The 23,113-nt window shown below is 38.5% G+C and overlaps 1 protein-coding gene across 3 annotated transcripts in view; it reads right to left on the reverse strand.

Moving 5' to 3' along the window:
* FGD6 (FYVE, RhoGEF and PH domain containing 6) overlaps positions 1-23,113 on the reverse strand; it is a 115,557-nt gene that overhangs the window by 37,897 nt on the left and 54,547 nt on the right. For all 3 annotated transcript variants that reach the window (XM_047868047.1, XM_047868046.1, XM_047868045.1), the window contains 3 exons: positions 12,338-12,489; positions 10,186-10,342; positions 8,129-8,216 (listed from right to left, as the gene is read on the reverse strand). In XM_047868047.1, the coding sequence (XP_047724003.1) occupies positions 8,129-8,216; positions 10,186-10,342; positions 12,338-12,489 (397 nt within the window). The remainder of the gene's footprint in view (positions 1-8,128; positions 8,217-10,185; positions 10,343-12,337; positions 12,490-23,113) is intronic.

Raw genomic sequence — 23,113 nt, forward strand, 5'->3', positions numbered from 1 at the left:
AATCATGGTAGTTCTTATATCTACCACCAGATCTTCTTTTTAATGCATTACTAAAGTAGCACATGTATTACTATGTAACACTATAAAACTATTTTAATAACTGTATTTCAGGCTAATTGGTTCCTTTTAATCTTATGTATATTATTCTGTAACTTTAAAAAAAGTATTCTAAGAGATCCATAGACCTCACCAGATTACCAGAGGGATCCAGGCATAAAAAAGGTTAAGAACCTCTATTCTGTAGAGAAAGTGAGATTACATTTAAATGCTATAATTTAGGGGTGCCTGGGAGGCTCAGTCGGGTTGAGCATCCAACTTTTGGTTTCAGCTCAGATCATGGTCTCATGGTTTGTGGGTTTGAGCCCCATGTCAGGCTCTGTGCTGACAGTGCGGAGCCTGCTTGGGATTCTCTCTCTCCCTCTCTTTCTGCCTCTCCCCTGCTTGCTCTCTCTGTCTCTCTCTCAAAATAAATAAATAAGCTTAAAAACATTCAAATAAAAGTTATAATTTAATAGAACAGGCAGATGAAATGTGCTTATATCCTAAAGTCTTTCCATAGTACTAAATATTTCCACAGTACTAAGATATTTCATGGATAGAATTTATTAAATACCATCTCTCAAAATACCTTGTTCACAACTATAATTAAAAAATTAATTGTAACATGTTGAGAGTTGAGCTAATAACAACAGGAATTCTGAATATTATCACTGCCTTACATCAGGGTCTTTGGGTTCTTCAGAAACTAAATTCCTTGTCTGGTGATTGGGACAGCCCCACCTTTCATCACGTTCTGCCCTAGAGAAAGTGTTAGAATGACTTTGAGGAAGACAATTAGCCCTGGGTTATAAAACAAATATTTGCTAAGCAGAAGTTTCATTTTTCAGTAAGAATTTTTTAAAAGTCATGCATTAATTTGACTGTGATCTTTTGTTGAATCTGCTTATTAGTCTGTTCATAGCTCAAATTAATAGCTTCAGAACACTATAACAGATGTTTTTAATATCCCATTTTCTACCAACATGGGAAATCCTGGATTTCTAAAACCTAGAGGGAGTTAATACCATCCCAGACTAAAGGCAAAGATTACAGGAAAAGTAATATAATATGTCGTTAGTCACTTATAACATAAATATTTAGAACAAGATCAAAGAAAACTACCTGATCCAAATTTAATCAAAGTTCAAAGGACTGTTTTTTCCTCCTAAATATAGAAATGGAAAAGATATTTCAGAGGAATTTTTAAATTATGTTTTTCATTTTATTTTACTTTCTCAACATGATCCTCACTGATTTAACTTTTTTCAAGACCAACGTAGTAACTTTCCACAAATAAAAGGTTTTTTTGTTGGAAAAATTTATACTGCATATAACACAGAGACAAAAAAAACCTAAAAGGATCTATGATAGTCATCTCTGGATGGTAGAAGATAAAGAAGAACTATGTTTTATAATACTTATGTATTTTTTAATAGGCACAAAAGACCCTTACAAAATAGTCACTCAAACAAATGATGAGATCAGTTTAATTTTCAGGACTCGAGGAGAGGACGCTCTTGGTGAAAGCCTCAGTGGTTGGGCATGGCCCCAAAGAGGAGGACTAGAAGCTCCACCAGAGCAAGGACCACCTTGGTGTTGGCCAGTGTATACAGGTGTCGGCTCAAGTTCAGTCCATATAAATATTGATTAATGAAAGAGAGAATCTGGCCTTGAGGACATCTTTCAGTACAGAGTAAAAAAACCTATTGCAGTTAGAGCAAAGGAAAACAAAGTTTGGGAAATTCTGGGTTATAACATGTGGCCTTTATATTGTGAATAATAATGTCCCCCCCCCCCATTAAGACTTTTTTTTAGAGTGATTTTATGTTCACAGCAGACCTGAGAGAAAGGCATAGAGATTTCCCATATACCCTCTGCCCCAGACATGCACAGACATTCCCATTACCAATATCCTCCACCAGAGTGGTATGTTTGTTAGAATGGAGGAAGCTACATTGACACATCACAACCCCCCACTCCTCCCAAAGCCGATAGTTTACATTAGGATTTACTCTTGGTGTGGTATATTCTATGGGTTTGGGCAAATGACAGGTATCTGCTATTATGGTAGGATAATGTAAGTTTTCAACTTTCCTGGGCTCTCCTCCCAGTTCCTGGCAGGGCTGCTAAAACCCTTGTGATTTTCTAAGTGATAAGAGCACTAGGAGCATCTTTTGTTCTAACATCTGGCCTCTGACCCTAGTTCTGACAGAACTCCTAAATCCTCTGAAACTTCCTAGGTGATAGGAATGTCTTTTGTTATAGTGAGCTGACTCTGGGTGGGCTCCTGAATAGCTCCTAGATAAGGGCTGGTCACCAGAAAGATCAAGCCATGATTATAAGCTTGAAACTTTCAGCCCTACTCTCCATCCTATAGGAAGGGAAGAGGGCTAGAAGTGGAGTTAATATTGGATCATGACCACATGATGAAGTCTTCATTAAAATTCCGAAGTATAGGGGTTAGAGTTTCTGGTTGCTGAACATGTGGAGGTGCTGGGAGAGTGGTACCCAGAGAGGGCATGGAAGCTCCAAGATCCTTCCCATATACTTTTCCCTATGCATCCCTTCCATCTAGATAGTCACTTTTTTCCTTCATCATACCTTTAAAAAAATTATTTATTTATTTATTTATTTTTGAGACAGAGAGAGAGAGAGAGAGAGAGAGAGCGTGCAAGCGAGTGGGGGAGGGTCAGAGAGAGAGAATATCAAGCAGGCTCCGCACTGTCAGCATGGAGCCTGATGTGGGGCTCAAACTCACAAACCATGAGATCATGACCTGAGCTGAAACCAAGTGTCAGACACTTAACTGACTGAAGCCCCCCGCTTTTACCATATCCTTTAAAAATAAACCAGCAAATGTAAATAAGTGTTACTCTGAGTTTTATGAACCATTCTGGCAAAGTAGTGAATCCAAGGAGAGAATCAGGGGAACCCAGATTTATAGCTGGTTGATCAGAAATACAGGTGGGGCGCCTGGGTGGCTCAGTCGATTGAGCGTCAGACTTCAGCTCAGGTCATGATTTCGTGGTTCATGAGTTTGAGCCCATTGGGCTCTGTGCTGACAGCTCAGAGCCTGGAGCCTGCTTCAGATTCTGTGTCTCCCTCTCTCTCTGCCCCTCTCCTGCTCACGCTGTTTGTCTCTCAAAATGAATAAATGTTAAAAAAAAAGAAAAGAAAAGAAATACAGGTGACAACCTGGGACATGTTGAATGGCATGTGAAGTTTGCAGGGGGGTAGTCTTGTGGGATGGAGCCCTTGATCTGTAGAATCTGGCACTGTTTCCAGGTAGATAGTGCCTGAACTGAATCAAATTGTAGGACACCTAGCTGATGTTAAAGATAATTGCCTAGTATGGGACTAAACTACACATCTGGTGTCAGTACTGTGAGTGTGGTGGTGGTGGTGTGTGAACAGGAGAGACACAGGAGTGGGTTTTTCCTTTTGGTATCTTTGGAAAAGAGACTAAGTGACAATGTGCCAGGGGTGGTGGTGGTGATAAGAGGTAGCATGACCAGAAGGAAGATATTGCCACAATTTGACAGGAGTTTAGGAAGGCCTGGCCTAGAACAAGGGAAATGGAAACAGCAGGAATCAGAGGCAAAGGAAAACTGATCAGCATATCCTATGAGACAGAAAAGAAGAGGAAAGGGAAGTATTTCAGTCCTTTCCACAATTTTGTGCTTGGGTAACTGGAAGAACGTTTCAACTCTTAATAATTTATTGACCCACTCATCCATGAAACATTAATTGACACCACAGCATGGGGATTCTCAACCTTATAAAAAGGAACAATGTTTAACTCCCTAAGCCTTTCAGCTCATTGAGTTCCTGTTATGTGCCAGAGTCTATGACAGACACAGAATCAGGATAATAAAGACGGTCTCAACACTGAAGAGATGAGGAAGGAAATAAACAGAGGTAAACAATTAATGTTGCTCCTACAGTAGCACCTGTTTCTTTCCATTACTTCTTCACTGCTGCCTCAAGACTCTCATGCTCCTGGGGCGCCTGGGTGTCTCAGTCGGTTAAGCATCTGACTTCGGCTCTGGTCATGATCTCACAGTTTGTGGGTTCAAGCCCTGCATCATGCTCGCTGCTGACAGCTCAGAGCCTGGAGCCTACTTCGGATTCTGTGTTTCCCTCTCTCTCTGCCCCTCCTCCGCTCACACTCTGTCTCTTAAAAATAAATAAACATAAAAAAAATTAAAAAAAAAAAAAAAGACTCTCAGGCTCTTAACTGCAAACAGGTTCTGGGCCCCACATAGATTTCAAGATCTGACTAGATCCACTTGCTTTGAGTGGCCAATATAAAGGTAAACTTTATAAGTTTTCCTACTTAAATTAAGTAAACCAGTTACTTTATTTTACCTTTTAAATAAAATAATTCTAATATTAAGCATTTATTATACAACATATGCATTTTCTTTAATCTTATTTTGAGTTGAGTTAAAAAAAAAAAAAAAGTACTAACAGGAATTTAGTTGAAAGTGCTTTTCACTATGCTGAAGGAAGACAAAGCTAAGTCAAATATCCAACTAAAAGCCAAATTATGTCCAGGAAGAAAATTCTGCAAGACAACAGGATGGTTGTCTGACTAGTAGGGGCAGGTTGCAGTATCTGGGGATTTCCATCCACCTTTCTCTAAAAGGATTCCAAAAGAAACTATCCTATCTTATCTGTACTTCATCTCTACATTTTTCAGTCTTTCCCTCCTGAAACCAAGGGGGTCACATATCTATACTGAGTCAGGCAGGGATCCTTCCCCTAGTCTGCCTGAAACTCATTACTAAATCAAAGTTGTTAAAAGTTGCCCCAAATAGTCTTGCTGTTCCTCTCTGTTCCTATATATTTTGTGCTCTTGGAATTACTCCAAATTCTAAAATGAAAATGAAAGTTATATAACCCCACAAGGTTGTTCAAAGGATTAAAACACTGAGCTTGTTTATCCAAAAATGAGGACCCCGTTTGAATAGATGCAAACCTAAAGATTTAAAATCCAACTTCTAAAAATTTAAGTGTATAGACAGGGAGCACTTTGATAGCAACTGTAGAAATATCTTGCAAAATAGGGAGTAATCAGAATATAACAAAAATGAGTACCGGAAAATCAGAGTAAAAAAAAAAAAATTTTTTTTAATGTTTACTTATTCCTGACAGAGAGACAGAGTGTAAGCTGGGGAGAGGCAGAGAGAGAGGGAGACACAGAATCCAAAGCAGGCTTCAGGCTCTGAGCAGTTAGCACAGCACCCGATGCAGGGCCCGAATTCACAAACAGTGAGATCATGACCTGAGCCGAAGTCGGACACTTAACCAACTGAGCCACCCAGGCGTCCCTGGAAAATCAGAATTTTAAATAAAAATATAAACAAACCCTTAGCATCACAGCCTCCATATGTCCTTAGGATTCTAGGACCATATGTATACTTCAGTACTATCTGTGTAGTTTGGGGAAGGACAATTCACCTCTCGGAATATGTCTTCCATTTATTTTTATTTATTATTATTATTTTTAAAAGGCCTAAGCCTATTTAAAGTTTATTTTGAGAGAGAGCGGAGGAGGGGCAGAGAAAGAGGAAGAGAGAGAATCCCAAGCAGGCTCTGCACTGTCAGCGTGGAGCCAGATGCAGGGCTCAAACTCAAAAACTGCAAGATCATGACTGGAGCTGAAATCAAGAGTCAGACACTTAACTGACTGAGCCACCCAGGAGCCCCTAAATATGTCTTCCTTTAGGAGAAGACATCATCTCTGAAATTCTCTATCTCAATGTCATCCTTTAGGCTAAAGATGTTTTAGCTTAACGGGATATTTTAAACCTATCTTAAAAGCTGCCAATATTATTTCCTGAATGGCTTCCAATGTAATCAAAACTGACCCAGAGAAATTGAAGTGCACTAAATTATTGGTAAAAGACCCACTCCTTGACCTTGAGGAGTTCATAATCAAATTACGGAACCAATTTTCAAATTACAAAAATACTAGCAAATTCACAAGGCACCAAATACAGTAGTACCCCTTATCCATACTTTCACTCTCTAAAGTTTCAGTTAACCAAGTCAACAGCTGTGAGTGTAAGGAGGCAGAAGATCCTTCTAACATGTCACATAAGGTCAACAGTAGCCTAGGGATACACAGTGCCTAATGTCATTCATCTCACTTCATCTCATCATGTAGGCATTTTTTCATTTCACATCATCATAAGAAGGGTCACCATAGTATAATAAGATAGGAGAGGAAGATGAGGCACCCAATCAGTTAAGTGTTTGTCTTTGGCTCAGGTCATCATCTCACGGTTTGTGAGTTTGAGTCATGCATCGGGTGAGCTCGATCCCTGAATCAGGTGAGCATGAGCCTCACTTCGGATGAACACAAGCCTGGCTTCTCTCCCTCTCTGCCCCTCGCAGGATTCTCTTTCTCTGCCTTTCACTCATTTGCACCGCCACCCCCCTCTTTCAATTAAAAAAAAAAAAAAGATATGAAAGAGACCATATTCATTTAACTTTTATTACAGTATATTGTTATAATTATTCTATTTGCTATCATAAAATACATGAAATCTGTTCTCTTAAAAAATAATTTTTAAAGCTTACTTTGGCTGTTTCATCACTTCTCAGTTAAAACCAAACTTCCATGAATCATAAATTAAATGTATAACTTTACTTAGATCAATCATAGTGTGGGGGGAGAAACATTTTTACATTAAAATTTCAGAATCTTGCTCTGTCCTTCTCTCATTTGAAACCACAGTAGTCTTTTGCCACTAAAAACACACTCCACAGCTGTAGAAACAGCCTAAGCCGTTTAACAGCTTCATTTACGACACAGCATTGAATTTATCTAGCAAAAACACAACACATGCACTGGTACTTCCTTTTTGTCCTGTGTTTTCTAAATCTCTGCCAAAAGCAGAGGAAAGAAAGTACAAATGGACAGGATATCCTCAAATTATTTGGTTTGCCTTATGTCATTCCAAAGAAAAATCTAGTGTTTGATTCACAGTTCGAAATTCAAACTGCACACTTGAAACACCTAGAGTGGCCAGTTCCAGATGCTGAGGGCAGGCGTTCCTCAACAGCACTTTGTCTTTTAAAAGGCAACCTTGGAAGGCTTTGCCTAAAGGAATATCAGGAAATTCTGGCTTTCCAGGACTCACACGTACTACATCCGATATAGTTTTTGGCTCACAAGAAAGGATTTAGTGAAGGAAAGGAGCATGCCCACTCTTTCTTAAGAATACCAACAGGAACCAAGTACCTCAAAATCTATTTAAATGAAATCACTACAGACTGAACTTAGAGTTGTGGTGGAATTTTGATATTCTTATCCATTTGACACAATTCCTAATGCACATAATATATGTATACTAAGTTGCTGCACATCCAATTATTTCACCAAATACTCCAGTGGACCTAGTAGAATGTGTCAGACACTAGACTTGGTGTGAGACTGTACTAGCTTTTCTGTGACACCAAACCACTTATCTCTATTATTACATCTATGTAAATAATACCGTGATATACGGATGGCTACGGTGAAGACTTGGAAGGGCCAAGGAATATAAAGCCCTGAGCACAGTGTATACCTTCACTCAAATCATAGCCTCTTGGCTTCTTCTCCCCCCCCCCCTTTTTTTTTTTAACAGTTATAGGAGTAAGCCAGATAGACACAGCCCTGTAATCTTGAAGCTTAGTCTACTAGAAGATATAGATAATGACCATGAGAACAACAACATGATGATGATGACGATAAGGATACTACTATTATTAATAGCAGCCGATACTGGTTTAGAACTTAGTATGACCAAAGCACCATTCTAAGCACATAGCTCATTAATCAATCCTTACAACCCTCTGAGGTAAGTGACCAGGGCAACAAATATGTGTGAGTGACTCCCTAAACCTCATTCTTGAGCAGCTGGGAAAGGTCATTCTTGGGATTAATAATATTAATCAGGTAAAATGTCACAGGGATGTGGGGTTGGGATGGTATGATGTACATGTAAGAATAATGCCCACGCAGAGAATGCATGCAGGGATGATCAAAGAACTGATCAAAGAACTGGTTGGTTGGCAAACTGTCAGAGAAGCCTACCTGTCAGCAGCAGCCTGTACTGGGGGATCCTCTGAACTGGCTTGAGTAGGTAGTGCTTGAGGGCCAGATTAGCACAGCGTGGGCTCATCTGAAAGGAAAAGGTATCCAAAGTCAACACAGGCATTTTTCTAAAAAGCATGGGACCCAGATTCAAGTGCCCAGGAAGCCAAACTTGAGGTGGTCATCAACTGTGGAAGGGGATTCATGGAAAAGCCTGCTGTAACTTAAGGCTCAGCTGTTACGCTAAGAGTGAAACCATAGCCCACTCAGCACCTAGCCCACCCTTTTCTGCAGGTAGGTCTTTGAAGTCACAGGCTCACTGCGATCATTTGTTCACGGCCCTCTCACAGACAGTGGTGGCTGCAGCCTGTGCTCTAGATCAATTAGAGAGCACCACACTCTGCAGCTGCCACTTAGCAGAGCCTCTGCCAGTGTTTTCACAAGCACAAACCCAACGAGCAAGAGAGAAATGCATGGCACTGAAGATAAGGTGACAGAAATCAATCTACTGGGAACTGGATTCAAATAATAATCAGAGTCCATGGTCAATGTACTTACGATAACAACAAGTGGTAGTGGGGAGAATTGCAGAAGTTAAAGATGACCTGAAAAGTAGCCTAGCTATGTGTATCTTCTCTAATAAGCCCAATGGATGTAAAATTTCTTTCTCAGATGAATGGCTATAAAAGACAGCTCCCAAATCAGTGTATATAGAAACTTTGATTCCGGAGCCATTTTGATTTGATCAAAATGACAACTGATTCTGCCTTGAAAGCTCTTTTCCTAAGTAAGTACAACAGACCCTTCAGCCCAACCCTGGGCCTCCCACACATTCTCTGACACAGGAATTTACTTTGAGGTGGCATCAAAATGGCTGAGTGAAAATGTTCCTGCATCCTAAGATGCTCTGCACTTCTTCCCCAGCTCAGGTGGGTGGGGAAGAGTTTTTTAAGATTTGCTCAGATTGTTTCATCTTTTTCTAGATAAGCACCTCTAGGGTCTGGTACACAGAATACTTAAAAAATTATAATGATATTGCATTTAAGAAAGCATCTACCATGCAAGCATCATTAACCAAGACAGTTAATTTTCCTGTCTTATGTTTTCTTTTGCTGCCAAGACAACAGAACAATTAATTCTCTGGACACTGATGAAACCCTGGGTCAATTATCAGTTGCCATAGCTACATAAATCACACTTCCTTTCTTAACAACATGAAGACATCAGGAGAGGAAAAGGAAAAAAAAACCCAGAAAAAAGACAACAAATGATTTTAAAGTTTAATTACGTGTCTAACGTAAAAATAAGAAATCAGCAATATCATAATACCTCTAAAACCTTTCTAGTTTGCATGACTGGAATTTTTTTTTAGTTTCAAAAGAGAGAAGTAAGTATTCAAACATATAATAATTCACATTTTATCCAAGACTGGGGGAAGGACTTAAACACAAAAGCTTTGGCTATAAAATGTTATTAATTTTTCCTAACTTTGACATTGAACCTGCGTCATTTATTTATCTAAAGGGAAACATATGATATTTCCTACCCATCATTGTAGATTAGTTGTTAGAAGAAGAAAAGGAAAGGCTGAGTTAGAAATAAGAAATGTTTCTAGAATAGTCAAATCCATGGAGACAGTAGGTAGAATGTTGGTCACCGGGGGTGAGGGAGGGGAGGATAGGGAGTTGTTTTAGGTATAGTTTCAGTTTTGCAATGTAAGATGAAGAGTTCTAGAGATTGGTTGCAAAACAATATGAATGAACTTAACACTACTGAACTATACACTTAAAAATGGTTAAGATGGTTGTTTTATTTTGTGTGTATTTCCTCACAATTAAAAAAAAAGACCCATTAAAGTATTCTAACATGCGATAAAAGATTTTCAAAATTAAATCTGGTACATACTTTTTCACCTTTTAATTTGTTCAATCTCCTCTTTGATTCTGAAGGAATTAAATATCAGCATCTTTTTGTTTTCAACGATGGCAAATTATTACAGCTTTAAAAACAACAAAAGAAGAAAAAAAGAGTTCAACATTATATGGCAGCAAAAATACCTCAAATTCTCTAACAACAGCAGCAAATGCTGGGTTCTTCTTGCACTGCTCATCCAGCAAAGCTATATTCTTATCAAATTCTTTGATGTATGTGGAGTACATTTTTAGATATGGTCCCTTCTTTACAAAGATATCAGCAATTCTGTGTTGTTCAGTCCTAAGAAAAGAAATACACAAAATATAAAAAGAGTCATTAGTGTATCCAAAACATATCTAATAAAGAGCAGAGTCCCAAGTCTAAGCCATCAGCTTCGCCTCTTTTCTCTTCTTGTAAGATATCTCCTATCTCCAAATGCCTACTCTTCACCATTCCCACTGCCGGCATCACATCTTGCCTGGACTTTGCCAGCCCTCTGACCGGTCCTCCTGCTTCTACCATCTCATCCTTCTGTGCAGCCTGAGAGTCTAAAAACAAATATTACTCATGTGACTTCCAATGGCCTCCTAGGGGACTTAGCAGAAAAACAAACTCCTCACTTTGGCTTACAAATTTGTAGCCTCATTGGTCCAGCTGCTGCCTACTTTTCTGACTCATTTCAGGCTTCTCTCCTTCTTTCACAGTACTCTCCAATCACACTGGTCTTCTTTATATTCCTTTGACATACAGAGTCAATCCCACTTTGCAAACTCTTACTAATGGCTTTGCATGCCTGGAAATATGGAGGAACCCTGGCTGACTCCTTCTTTTTGTACAGATGTCACTTTTAAAGTGCTTTGCCTTTTCAGAGGGTCTTCTTGGTCATCCAGTCTTCACTTGCTAGCATGTCATCTTATTTTATATCTTTCTAGATCAGAAGTTGCTTTCATCTAATGTTTCTTGTCTATTTTTCTGGCTCTTCCCCCACTGAAACATCTACTTCATGAGAACAAGAGCCTCATCTGTTTTGTGTAATGTGATATTCCCACCATGCTTAGAGTGCTGACTAGCACACAGTAAGATACTCAAAACTTTGTTGAATGCAGAAATGAAGTATTGCAACAGCTGTTATTAAAAGCCAATGCAAAAATAAATGTTATTTCAGAAAGCATACTAAAACCAAAGACTATGTCTTAACTTGAAGACCCCAGAGAGAAAAATATTTTAATAAGTAGAAAATACCTTATCCAAGGATTAGAAGAGTTTTATGTCAGTAATAAGTGTAGCTTTTGCCATAATTACTGTTTTAGCTGTCCCTTTCATCAATTCAGTCTGTTTCTTAAATTAATACTTTAATGCAGAACATCTATAGATCTAAACTTGGGAAAACTTTTAGCACAAGCGAAAAATATATTTAAGCCTCTTTATAATGCTTGCACAAATATACATATCTGTTAAAGGCAATTCAGGGTAATTTTAAAGATAATTTTTATAAGAAGAATGACAAAGTATGTATAGGAAAACTCTGTGGAATCACATTTTATTTCTATCATGACCTTAAAAAATACCTTTCAGTGATTCCTCAGTTCTTAACCCTTTGTTATTTTACATTTGGGCTGCAGCTAGGAATTAATCACTTACCTAACATATTTTGCTAACATGCACAGGCATATTTCTAAAACAGGCAAGAGGTATTTTTCTTGGTTATATGTAAAATAAAGCTTACAGGGAAATTTTGAATTTTGTGCATAGCTTCAAAGATGTCACCAAAGTTTCTGCTTACTCTCTACAACCCAAGGAAGTACTTAACCTTCTGGTATTCTTTTCTACAGTCTACAATGATATCATATACATGTAAATTTTCTAAACCAAATAAACCTATTATTCCAGTGAATGGTCTCTTTTCCAAAATGCAAAGACAGATTCATGAAACTCCAGAAAAGATAATAAAGCATTTAAAAACATTTCAGTGTGAATATATCAACTAAACTCCCTCAATCTCCAAAACCTTGATTATCAGAGGTCTCCTACAGAAAGTTAAATTGGCTAAATATGGGTCCTTCTTGCTTTTGAGGCAACATTACCAAAGAATTTGAACAGTTTTAGAATTGAGCTCAGTGCATCAAGGTTGTGAATTTTGGCCACCTAAAATGACCAATCTACAGGTAACCACCGAGAAAATTTAATATATTGAAACAACTCAATGTAAGGAATACCACCTCTCTGTCACAAGCAGGGCCCTTGTGGCCTCATCTAAAATTGGAACTTAGGGAAAGCTGGTCAGTCCATTTATACCAGTTTGACATCCTTTCCTCCAGTTCCTTCAGGAGATCCCGGTTGAGCTCATACAGCTGAGGCAAGTAGTACAGGATCTGATTTAGGATCCGGTCCTCAATCACGGGTTTCCCAAGTTGCCTGGAAGCATGGGCCACTGCATCTCGGAAATCCTATCACAGTTCAAAGGAGGAAAAACAACATACACACACATATAATTTGATGTAAAGCTTTTCACCCCAGTGATTCTCTTTTCTACAACAATATAGATCACAAACTGCATTTTCTGATGTGAAAGTGTTATGGCTTGGAGCGAACAATCAAGAAAGAATTCTTGTGGTGTCTCTGGTGCAAAAAGGGTGATTTTATTAAAGCACAGGGACAGGACCTGTAGGCAGAGAGAGCTGCACTGGGGCTATGAGGAGTGGTTGATTTACTTTCAAGTAGGGATAGCAGTTCTCTAAGGAATTTGGAAGTAAGATTTCCAGTACCTTGAAAGGGTAGCTGTTGTGAGGAAAAGGTCATTTACTACTATTGTCTAGTAATACCTTAGTCATGAGACCCTTCATGAAGATGTGTATCAGTGGGCCATATGCTTGGAGGATGACTGCTAACATATATCTTGGGGGGTGGGTAGAGATAAAGGAAGCTTCCAAAGGAATTTTTTTTTAACGTTTATTTATTTGGAGGGGGCGGGGAGAGAGACAGAGACAGAGACAAGACAGAGAGAGAGAGAGAGAGAGACAGAGACAGAGAGACAGAGAATCCTAAGCAGGCTCTGCATGGTCACAGCAAAGCCCAAAGTGCGGACCAGGATGAAGGGCCCGAACTCACAAACCCTGAGATCATGACCTGAGCCAGACTGAGTCACTCAGGCGCCTGTCCAAAGGAATTTTTATCCCTTAAAAGAGACTTACAGGCACCTGGGTGGCTCCGTCGGTTAAGCTTCCGACTTCGGCTCAGGTCATGATCTCACAGTCTGTGAGTTCGAGCCCTGTATTGGGCTGTGTGCTGAAGCTCAGAGCCTGGAGCCTACTTCAGATTTTGTCTGTCTGTCTGTCTCTCTCTCTCTCCCCCTCCCCCACTTGCACTCTGTCTCTCTCTCTCAAAAATAAATAAAATAAACATAAAAAAAAAAAAAGAGAGAGAGAGACTTACAGGATCCTGGAGGTCAGGCTAATGTCAAACTAAGGCTGCCTTTTGTCCTTAGCAAAGTATTAACATTGAGGCAGTTGAATTCCTATAGGAAGGTCACTCTGACTGTCTCAAGGACTTGTCAATGGCTGTAAGTTTTAAGGAAATTTAATTTTTTTCCTTTGCCTTTGTTCTCCATATCATTTTCCACGTAGAATTACAAATTGAAAGTACGCACTTCCTCCTATCCTACTTAGCTAGACAGGAAAAAAACCCCACAAAAACAAAAACAAAAACACCACAACACAGTGGCTGGGGTAGATATTTGCTCTTAAAACAGTCTGTGTGAGATTTCTCTTACATCTTTTGGTCTGATCTTCAAACTCGGTAATTATATTAAAGGGTATCTGGAAACTGTATTGCCTTTAAACTTATTCCAATACTGCTATATGAACACAATCCATTCATTTTAGAAGTCCCCAAGAGATCTTAATTGATTTTATTCTGGAAAGTCCCTTTGTTCACTTTCAGTAATTATTTCCCAACAAGAGCATTCTAGGTAAGGCATGTGGAGGAGAATGGCACATTTTTAATAATCAGAGAATACTGGATCCAGTATTACTGTGTTTCCTTGGGCTAGCTGCATTTTTCTTGTCTGCTAAGTGGTTTCTGAGACTTTGACAATGCGCATCGCTAGATAACACACTTAAAGCTTTTTGCAATGTGTTTGGCACACAGAATCAACAAAATATTTTAACCATGGACTCTTCTATCCCTCTAACCAACTTACCAATAAATTCATCAGGATTTAGATCTTTCACAAAACAAAAAATTTTCTCCTTACATTTTCTTTCCTGTCAACTTTTCCCTAGAAAATTATTTATATACCATGTTTTTAAGACAAGTCCACACCAACCTACCCTGTCATTCCAGTGGACTTGGAAAGGGTGGTGGTGTCTGGGATCCAATTTGTCTAGTTTCACACTATCTTGAGGTCCACCCTCTGGGGATAAGTAAAACAATAGTGGAATCTGTTCCACAGCCCTAAGGACTCAAAAACAAAGATTGTTCATTCTTAGAAACAATCTTTAGGTTTAATTAAAACCTTAAAGCAAAGCTTAGGCAAAACAGACTCTATACTAGGTTTCATCTTCCTTTACCTTTATTTCTAACTATTTTTCCTTCAGGGATTCACTGGGCAAATCAAATACATAAAAAAAAAAAAAATACCCATTTCTCCCCTGATCCCTTCAACCACTTGCCTCCTGTACATTAACCATAGGCATTTCTTATATTTCTTGTGAAAGACAAAAACCTTATATAAATTTTTTTATATAAAAACCTTATATATAAAACCTTTTATATAAAAACCTTTTATATAAAAACCTTATATAAAATTTAAAAGTAATGAATGGATTCCTTGCCTAAAGGATGGTTATTTCAGACAACTCAAATATCCTCCTGTGCTAAACCAGTGCTAATAAACCCTTCACTTCAGGCCTCAGGATCTGGGACTATACTTTATTGGCCCAACAGTCACAATACTTGGCCCAAAGGAACCAAGTACTTAAACTAGTAACTAAAGAACTACTTTTACAGCTAATTACTGTAATATAAAGATGGGAGTTTGTAGCTCGCATAAACTCCAATTCAGAAAATCACACAAAACATCTCCAGAAACCAAATGGATATTGGCCAAATTCCACCTCCCAGCAGCTTGTTTCTATCAGCATTCACATTTACTAAGACAAAATAGACCTTTAAACTTAATGCTTTTGAAAGTCATTAGATTTTCCACCAGGCACAACAGAATATATTTACATGTCAGTCACAAATTATAACACAATTATAACAGTATTCAAAGCACATTTAAACATCTTCCATAGTAGTCTTTTTTTTTTTTTACCAGTTTAATAATTAATATAACTTAAATGCAAGAATTCCTTGTTCAGCAAAGCAATAAGCACTGCCCTTTCTTCTGGTAGAAGACATGATGAATATATTTGTCCCTTGGCAGCAACATGACTTTTATTTTCCAGTTGGAAGATACTTCCTCAGTCACAACAGTGACAGTAGCCGTTAGTGGCTAAGTAGCTTAAGGACCCTATTTGACACAGCTTTTGTCAGACTCTGCATTCCATATGTCTGCAACTATTGCCAAAAGGAAAACTTGCTTATTTAAGACACATTCAACAGAGACCAGCCAAATTCACACTGGGCTGACCAGTAAGATGGCCACCTCTAACTGGAGGTGTCTGTCACATACTAGGCAAAATGTCACTTTTTCCAGTACTACTGGATGACTGTAGGTAGCTCTGAACGAACTTGTGGCCCATACTGTCATTGGCAAAAGAGGACCATTTAATAGAGACTATAGGAATTTAGAGTTTCTATCCAGGTATCTATTACAAATTATTCCTAGGACCCAGGAGGTTACATATTCTAAGCAAGCACTACCAGGGCCATCAACTTGTCTTCATCGTACCTTTTTGAAAGCAGAAAAGGGTACCCCTTACTCCAGGCCAATGCAACTCACACCAAAGACCCTACTTGCAACTCATGGCCTTTAATTATACACAGCAGCTCTGGCCCAAATCTCATCCCCTCACCTTTTGGGCCACCATCCCCTAAAAGCCATGTGCTATGGCCCCAGTGCCAGATGTAACTAATTCACACAAGAACTACACACAGAATCTTTCACTTATCAGCTCTTCATGAACCTCAACCATTTCCAGAACTGATGCCACTAGAAGGAAGAAAACATCTTTTTTTTTTTTTTTTTTTAATAAAAAGGATGGTTACAACATATGTCTGGTTATTTTTCTAAATGCTAACAGCCAGGATAATTTGGGAAAGTGTGATGACACTTAGGAGCCAGAGGCAAAACTATTTTTGGGCAGAGAATTTAAATTCTCCAACACCTCCTTGACTAAATCAGTGAGGATATAAGACCACACGACTGGCACTTCAAAAATTAGATCCAGAGTTTACTTTTCTACACTGGAAAATCTGGGTAATTAAAATGAAAGGGGTATGGGAACCAGGATATAAAAATGTTAGGCAGGCAATAGAGTTTATTGATACTGACTACACATACTTTGGTCTATTCTTCCAACATAAAACCCACCAAAAATTCTGTATGTAAAACTGAACCATCTAACAGTCTAGTTTCTGATTACAGTAACCAAATGCATGTTCAACTTGGCATTTTTAGAAATAGGCTCCTGAATTATAAAATGTATCATATTATTAATAATTCCTAGAAAACCTACAAATGAGAACCAGATCAACTTTTAAAACACAGTGACTATAAACCACAATTTCTTTATCCATTCGTCAGTTGATGGACATTTAGGCTCTTTCCATAATTCGGCTATTGTTGAGAGTGCTACTATAAACACTGGAGATACAAGTGCCCCTATGCATCAGCACTCCTGTATCCCTTGGGTAAATTCCTAGCAGTGCTATTGCTGGTTTATATACACAATGGAATACTACGTGGCAATGAGAAAGAATGAAATATGGCCTTTTGTAGCAACGTGGATGAAACTGGAGAGTGTTATGCTAAGTGAAATAAGTCATACAGAGAAAGACAGATACCACATGTTTTCACTCTTACGTGGATCATGAGAAACTTAACAGAAGTCCATGGGGGAGGGGAAGAAAAAAAAAAAAAAGAGGTTAGAGAGGGAGAGAGCCAAAGCATAAGAGACTCTTAAAAACTGAGAACAGGGGCGCCTGGGTGGCGCAGTCGGTTAAGCGTCCGACTTCAGCCAGGTCACGATCTCGCGGTCCGTGAGTTCGAGCCCCGCGTCAGGCTCTGGGCTGATGGCTCGGAGCCTGGAGCCTGTTTCCGATTCTGTGTCTCCCTCTCTCTCTGCCCCTCCCCCGTTCATGCTCTGTCTCTCTCTGTCCCAAAAATAAATAAACGTTGAAAAAAAAAAAAAAAAAAAAAAAAAAAAAAAAACTGAGAACAAACTGAGGGTTGATGGGGGGTGGGAGGGAGGGGAGGATGGGTGATGGGTATTGAGGAGGGCACTTTTGGGATGAGCACTGGGTGTTGTATGGAAACCAATTTGACAATAAATTTCATATTGAAAATAAATAAATAAATACATAAATAAATAAATAAAGCCTTACATAAAATAAAAATAAATAAATAAAACAGTGAGTTCCTTTGAAGTATTAACATACTAGCCTTACAAGCTCTGATCACTTGGGCAAGACTTAAGCAAAAATCAATGCAAATAAAGTCAAGTATGAACATCTAAAGCAATGAAGCACAAAACAGATGGTCTTATTCTTAGGGTCAGGATTTACATCTCCAGTGCCAAAGAGAAGTAAGTGACTTAATGAAGCTGTCCTGACTGGGTGTCTTGACCTGAGGGTATGACTTAACCACTATGATGACACAGTGAATTACAAAAACTAAATGGACATATCGATAGACAGGGAACTCTGCAGGGCTCCCTGCCTTCAAAAAGGGCATTAAGAAATACTTCATATTAAGCCAAAGCAAAGCAGCTGGGAAGGTCAGAGAGCTTTGATAAATATGCAGAAAGAGTGTGAAACTATGAAGTAAATGTAGAAGGGGGAGGAAGTCCTAACATTAACAATTTGATTTTGTTTTTAAATTAAAATATTGACCAATGAAATGATTTCTCCCTCTCCCTATGATCAGACTGATCACAATCAGGTGATTGTGTATAATTATCAATGCACGCTATAAACTATATAAAACATGACTGAAATCAATCCTTTATCTCCAGTCTCTAACTCCCTTAACAACAAATAATCATAATGTATCCTAAGTGAAAAAATGTAGCTTCATTCTCATCTTCAAAAGATGGAAAACTAGAATTTCTCTGATTTCTTGGGCCACTGAAAGAATTCTGAAAACAGCTAATATATCCAAAGGTATACTACTACCCCCTATACAGCATGTAGAAATGTCAAGTTAATAATTTTTAATCCATTTCTGAACAACTGCCTAAGTTCAAGGTCTCAGACCAGAATTCAAAGTATGGTTTTGCCATTTAGCAGCGGGTTACTTTCGGCAATTAGTTTTCTTCATTTTAAAAAACAGAAATAACAAGTATTTGATAGGGTTGTTATGAGGATTAAAATAGACAATTTACATAACACAGCATGTTTCAAGTCACACAGAGAGTGCTCAACAGAAGGCCATTTATTTAAGTAAAGGAGATTTGGTTAATTTAAGTGATCACATGAATATCATTTAAGGTCAACAAGTCCTGGAAGCTTGGAGACAGAATGCTGAATCAGAGGCATATAACAAGAAGCAAATACCAAACCAAAGTAAGGAAAACAAACACCTCAGCAGCAGGACAAAGGGGCTCTTAATGAACGTCATTCAGTGAAGGACAGTCCTAACAAGAAGGAAGCTGCTCAAAAAGTGAAGGTTTGGCAGCCATGTCAATAGACGCTAAAGGAGTATTCTTTACAACTAAGGAACAAATTAATGATAATTAAATCATTAACAAGACTCAAAAAACAGTCTGTATTCAGTAGAAAATGATGAAGTTAGGGGAGCCTGGGTGGCTCAGTCGGGTAAGCATCCGACGCTTGACTTTGACTCAGGTCATGATCTTATGATTCATGAGTTTGAGCCCCAAACTGGGCTCTGTGCTGACAGCTGACAGCCTGCTTGGGATTGTGTCTCCCTCTCTCTCTGCCCCTCCCCTGCTTGTTCTCTCTCTTTCTCTCAAAATAAAAGAATAAAAAACAAAAGAAAAAAAAAAAGAAAATGATGAAGTTATTTAAGATAGGAAAAACTGGAGGCTTCTATGAGAAAGCCTTCTATTCTTTCTATGATTCATTTAAAAAAAAAATTTTTTTTAACGTTTATTTATTTTTGAGACAGAGAGAGACAGAGCATGAATGGGGGAGGATCAGAGAGAGGGAGACACAGAATCTGAAACAGGCTCCAGGCTCTGAGCTGTCAGCACAGAGCCTGATGCGGGGCTCGAACTCACGGAGCGCGAGATCATGACCTGAGCCGATGTCGGCCGCCTAACTGACTGAGCCACCCAGGCGCCCCTCTATGATTCATTTTTTAAAAAATAAAAGATACATTCTAGTTACTAACAGACATATGAATGTCCAAATAACTGCCTCTAACTCTATAGATTTTAATGAGAGTCCCTTAAATTTTCAAGGTAAGTGGGTCTCAACCTTAAGAAATCAGTGGAGCAAAGATGCTTCATTACTAGTATCATTTTATTACTTAATCAGCCCATCTTTGTCAAAAAAGACCTCAAAGTCTCTGATCATTCTCTTGTCAAAAAAAAAAAATGTTTTTAAGTCATGCTATTTGGGCATTCATAAAATAAATTTATAGCTGTCTACTAAAATAGTCTCCCATCAAAGGGAAAATAATAAAAACAATGCAATTATTATTATTATTATTATTCCCATTTTCCAGAAGAAGAAACTAAGGCTTGACTAATTTGTCTAAGAGCACATAGCGGCAGGGGCAGAATTCTTAACCCCTAAAGAATTAGTCACACTCATGCATTCAACAAATGTTTACTAAAAGCCTTCCAATGAACAGGAATGATGGTAGGTACTGGAGAGATGATCCCTGCCCTCACCTAGCTTATATTTTAGTAGAGTAGACCAAAAATAAACAACTAAACAAACAAATACACAAATTATATTAAGTGTCAAGAAGAACACAAAGGGAAAGGGAAAGAGAAAAGGATAGTCAAGAAAGGTCTCTATGAGGAGGTCACATTAAGCCAAAACTGGAAGGATAAAGAAAAAACTAGCTATGAAGAAAATGAAGACTAAACGTTCTGGGAAACTGCATTAGAAAAAGCTGTGAGCAGGAATAACCTTAGCAATGAACTAAGAACTGGAAGGAGGACTGTATGGCCAGAACATGGTCAGTGAGTAAGAGAATGCCCCTCTCTTTCCCCAGCATCTCATCTTAGTAAGAGGCCAAATCACATAGCATCTTGTAGGCAGGGGGAACCATAATTTGATGATCCAGCAAGACAAAAGGAACACTGTTAATAATTACTATTAGTTATTAGTTATTAATAGACAATAGACAATAACCAGAATTGTCAAAAGCAGACTGGGACATAAAGTCATCCTATTTACAAGCCTTGGTAAGTAACATGGACTTTATTCTTTTTAAAAAAAAAATTTTTTAATGTTTATTTATATCTGAGAGAGAGAGACGGACAGAGTGTGAGCAGGGAAGGGGAACAGAGAGAGGGAGACAGAACACAAAGCAGGCTCCAGGCTCTCAGCTGTCAGCACAGAGCCCGACGCAGGGCTCAAACATGTGAACTTTGAAATCATGACCTGAGCCAAAGTTGGATGCCCAACCGATGACTGAGCCACCCAGGAGCCCCAGACTTTATTGTTAATGCAATGGGAATCATTTAAAGGGTTTTAAGAAGGGGAGTGACATGTTCTAATATAGATTTTAATAAAATCACTCAAAATTTTGTAAGGAAAAAAGATTGTATAAGAAACAGGTTGGGAAAAGGCTGAGAATGGAAACAGGAGTGAGTATCTGTTAGGAGGCTGGAATGGTTGTCTGTCTGCATAAGAGATGATATTCTGAACTAGGTTGCTGGCAGTAACAGAAACAGAATCAGTAGGTTTGCTGATGGGTTGGTTGGAGAAGTGGGTGAGAGAGAGAAAGAAAGAACAGATTCTACTTTTCTGCTTTTGCAGTCATAGGGATGGCACTACCATTTTGTAGTTATTTTTTTTTTTAATGTTTATTTATTTATTTTTAGAGAGAGAGAGTGTGTGTGCTATGTCAGCGCAGAGCCTGATGCGGGGCTCGATCCCATGAATCATGAGACCATGACCTGAGCCGAAATCAAGAGTCGGACACTCAACCAACTGAGCCACCCAGACTCCCTGGCACTACCGTTTTGAAAAGGAAAATACTGGTATTGGGTATTGGCTGGGAGACACTGTGTACACTGGGCCTTTAAAAATACCTATTTTAAAGTCCAGAAGCTCATGGAAGATACTGCAGAGCATACATCATAAAAAAGATTAGTTGTAAAGTCTCGCCACTGCTGCTACAGGCCCAAATTTTCCTCACAAACATCAGGCAGATGAATCAAAGGCCTCAATTGGATATTCCTCCCAATGTCATAATAGCTTGAGTGATAAAATTCTTTAGTTTACACTTTAGATTTTATAGTTAAGATATGAGCTGTATCACCTAGGTCAGCAAATTATAAACAAAGAAATGTCAATAAACTACAGTAACATATTTAAATTTTAAAAATATTGGACATAGTGGACAGTGCAGATACTGAATATTTCTGTCATCTCAGAAAGATCTATTAGTGCTATTCTAGAGTCTCTAATACAAAAAACTATTCATAGGAGGGGTGCCTGGCTGGCCCAGTCAGCAAAGCATGCGACTCTTGATCTTGGGGTTGTAAGTTCAAATTCCATGCTGGATGCAGATAATACTTAAAAATATAAAATCTTTAAAGAAAATTATTCACAAGAAATCATGTATAACTGAAACAGCAGAATAGCTTCCCCCAAGCCACTTGGATACCTGGTTCATTTCCAAAAAAGTATCCACTGGATTATCTAAAGCCTATTATTTAGGTATTGTAAAGCAGTCATATTCTAGGGCATAACACAGACATTGACTCATTTATATGAAATCAGACAGTAAGTAGTGCTCAGGATTGAAACTATCCATGTGTTACCTTTGTGGGGCACTTTTGGTAGAGGGGTAAATATGAGCTTTAACAGTGTGGTGGGGGTGGTGAAATGAAACAAGACTCTTGACTTCACCCACATTATGCTGGTAACAATCCTCTCCTAATAACGGCTCTCACCTGGTTAATGCTTTGTTGTTAAAATTCCCATTAGAGCTGGGCTCTGCTGAGTTAACATTTACACATACCAGATAGGACGTTAACAAGAGGTAGGCAGATAGATGATCTACTCTTACCCATGCATTAAAGGCTTAGGAGGTTTTGAAAATGTACAAGCCAAGGTGGGTTTTGGATGATTCACTGCTCAACACCAGCTGGGGAAGAGGCCAAGGCCATCTATGAGATTTATCAGATCTGAGATGATATGGGAAATCCTTTGGTCTGACTGTCCATTTTTACAGTGTTTATGATTTGTTCCAAAAGTATAGAGATAAGAACAAGATACATTGTTTTAGGTAATCAAACAAAGAAACTAATGAAGCTCTTAATTGGTTCTCTACCTACTGGAATCAGAACTTCATTACAATGAAATTTTAGGACAGAGGAAAAAAGGCATTTGGAAGAGACAGAATTATAAAAAGATGAAAAAAGCGGGTAATGAAAGTCAATCTAAGCACTTACGTACACTGTGCAAAATAAAAGGCTCTTTCACATACTTTATTCCACTGATTCCTCACAACCAGAGAGAGCGATATTTGTATCTTACAAATAAGGAAAGTTAGGCCCAAAGGGTAGACTACTTTCTGATATTCATATAGCTGTTAAAAAACAGAATCTACATAGGCAGAATAGATGCTGATATTTTTGCCAATATTCTCAAAGTGTGGTCCTTTTTATTATTATTGGTCTGCAAAGATATTAGTTAGAAGCATAAATAAGGGATTGGACACTTTTATGTCACTTCGACATGGCCATGACATTTGTATTG

This window comes from Prionailurus viverrinus, chromosome B4, assembly GCF_022837055.1.
Source record: "Prionailurus viverrinus isolate Anna chromosome B4, UM_Priviv_1.0, whole genome shotgun sequence".
Classification (NCBI taxonomy): Eukaryota; Metazoa; Chordata; class Mammalia; order Carnivora; family Felidae; genus Prionailurus; species Prionailurus viverrinus.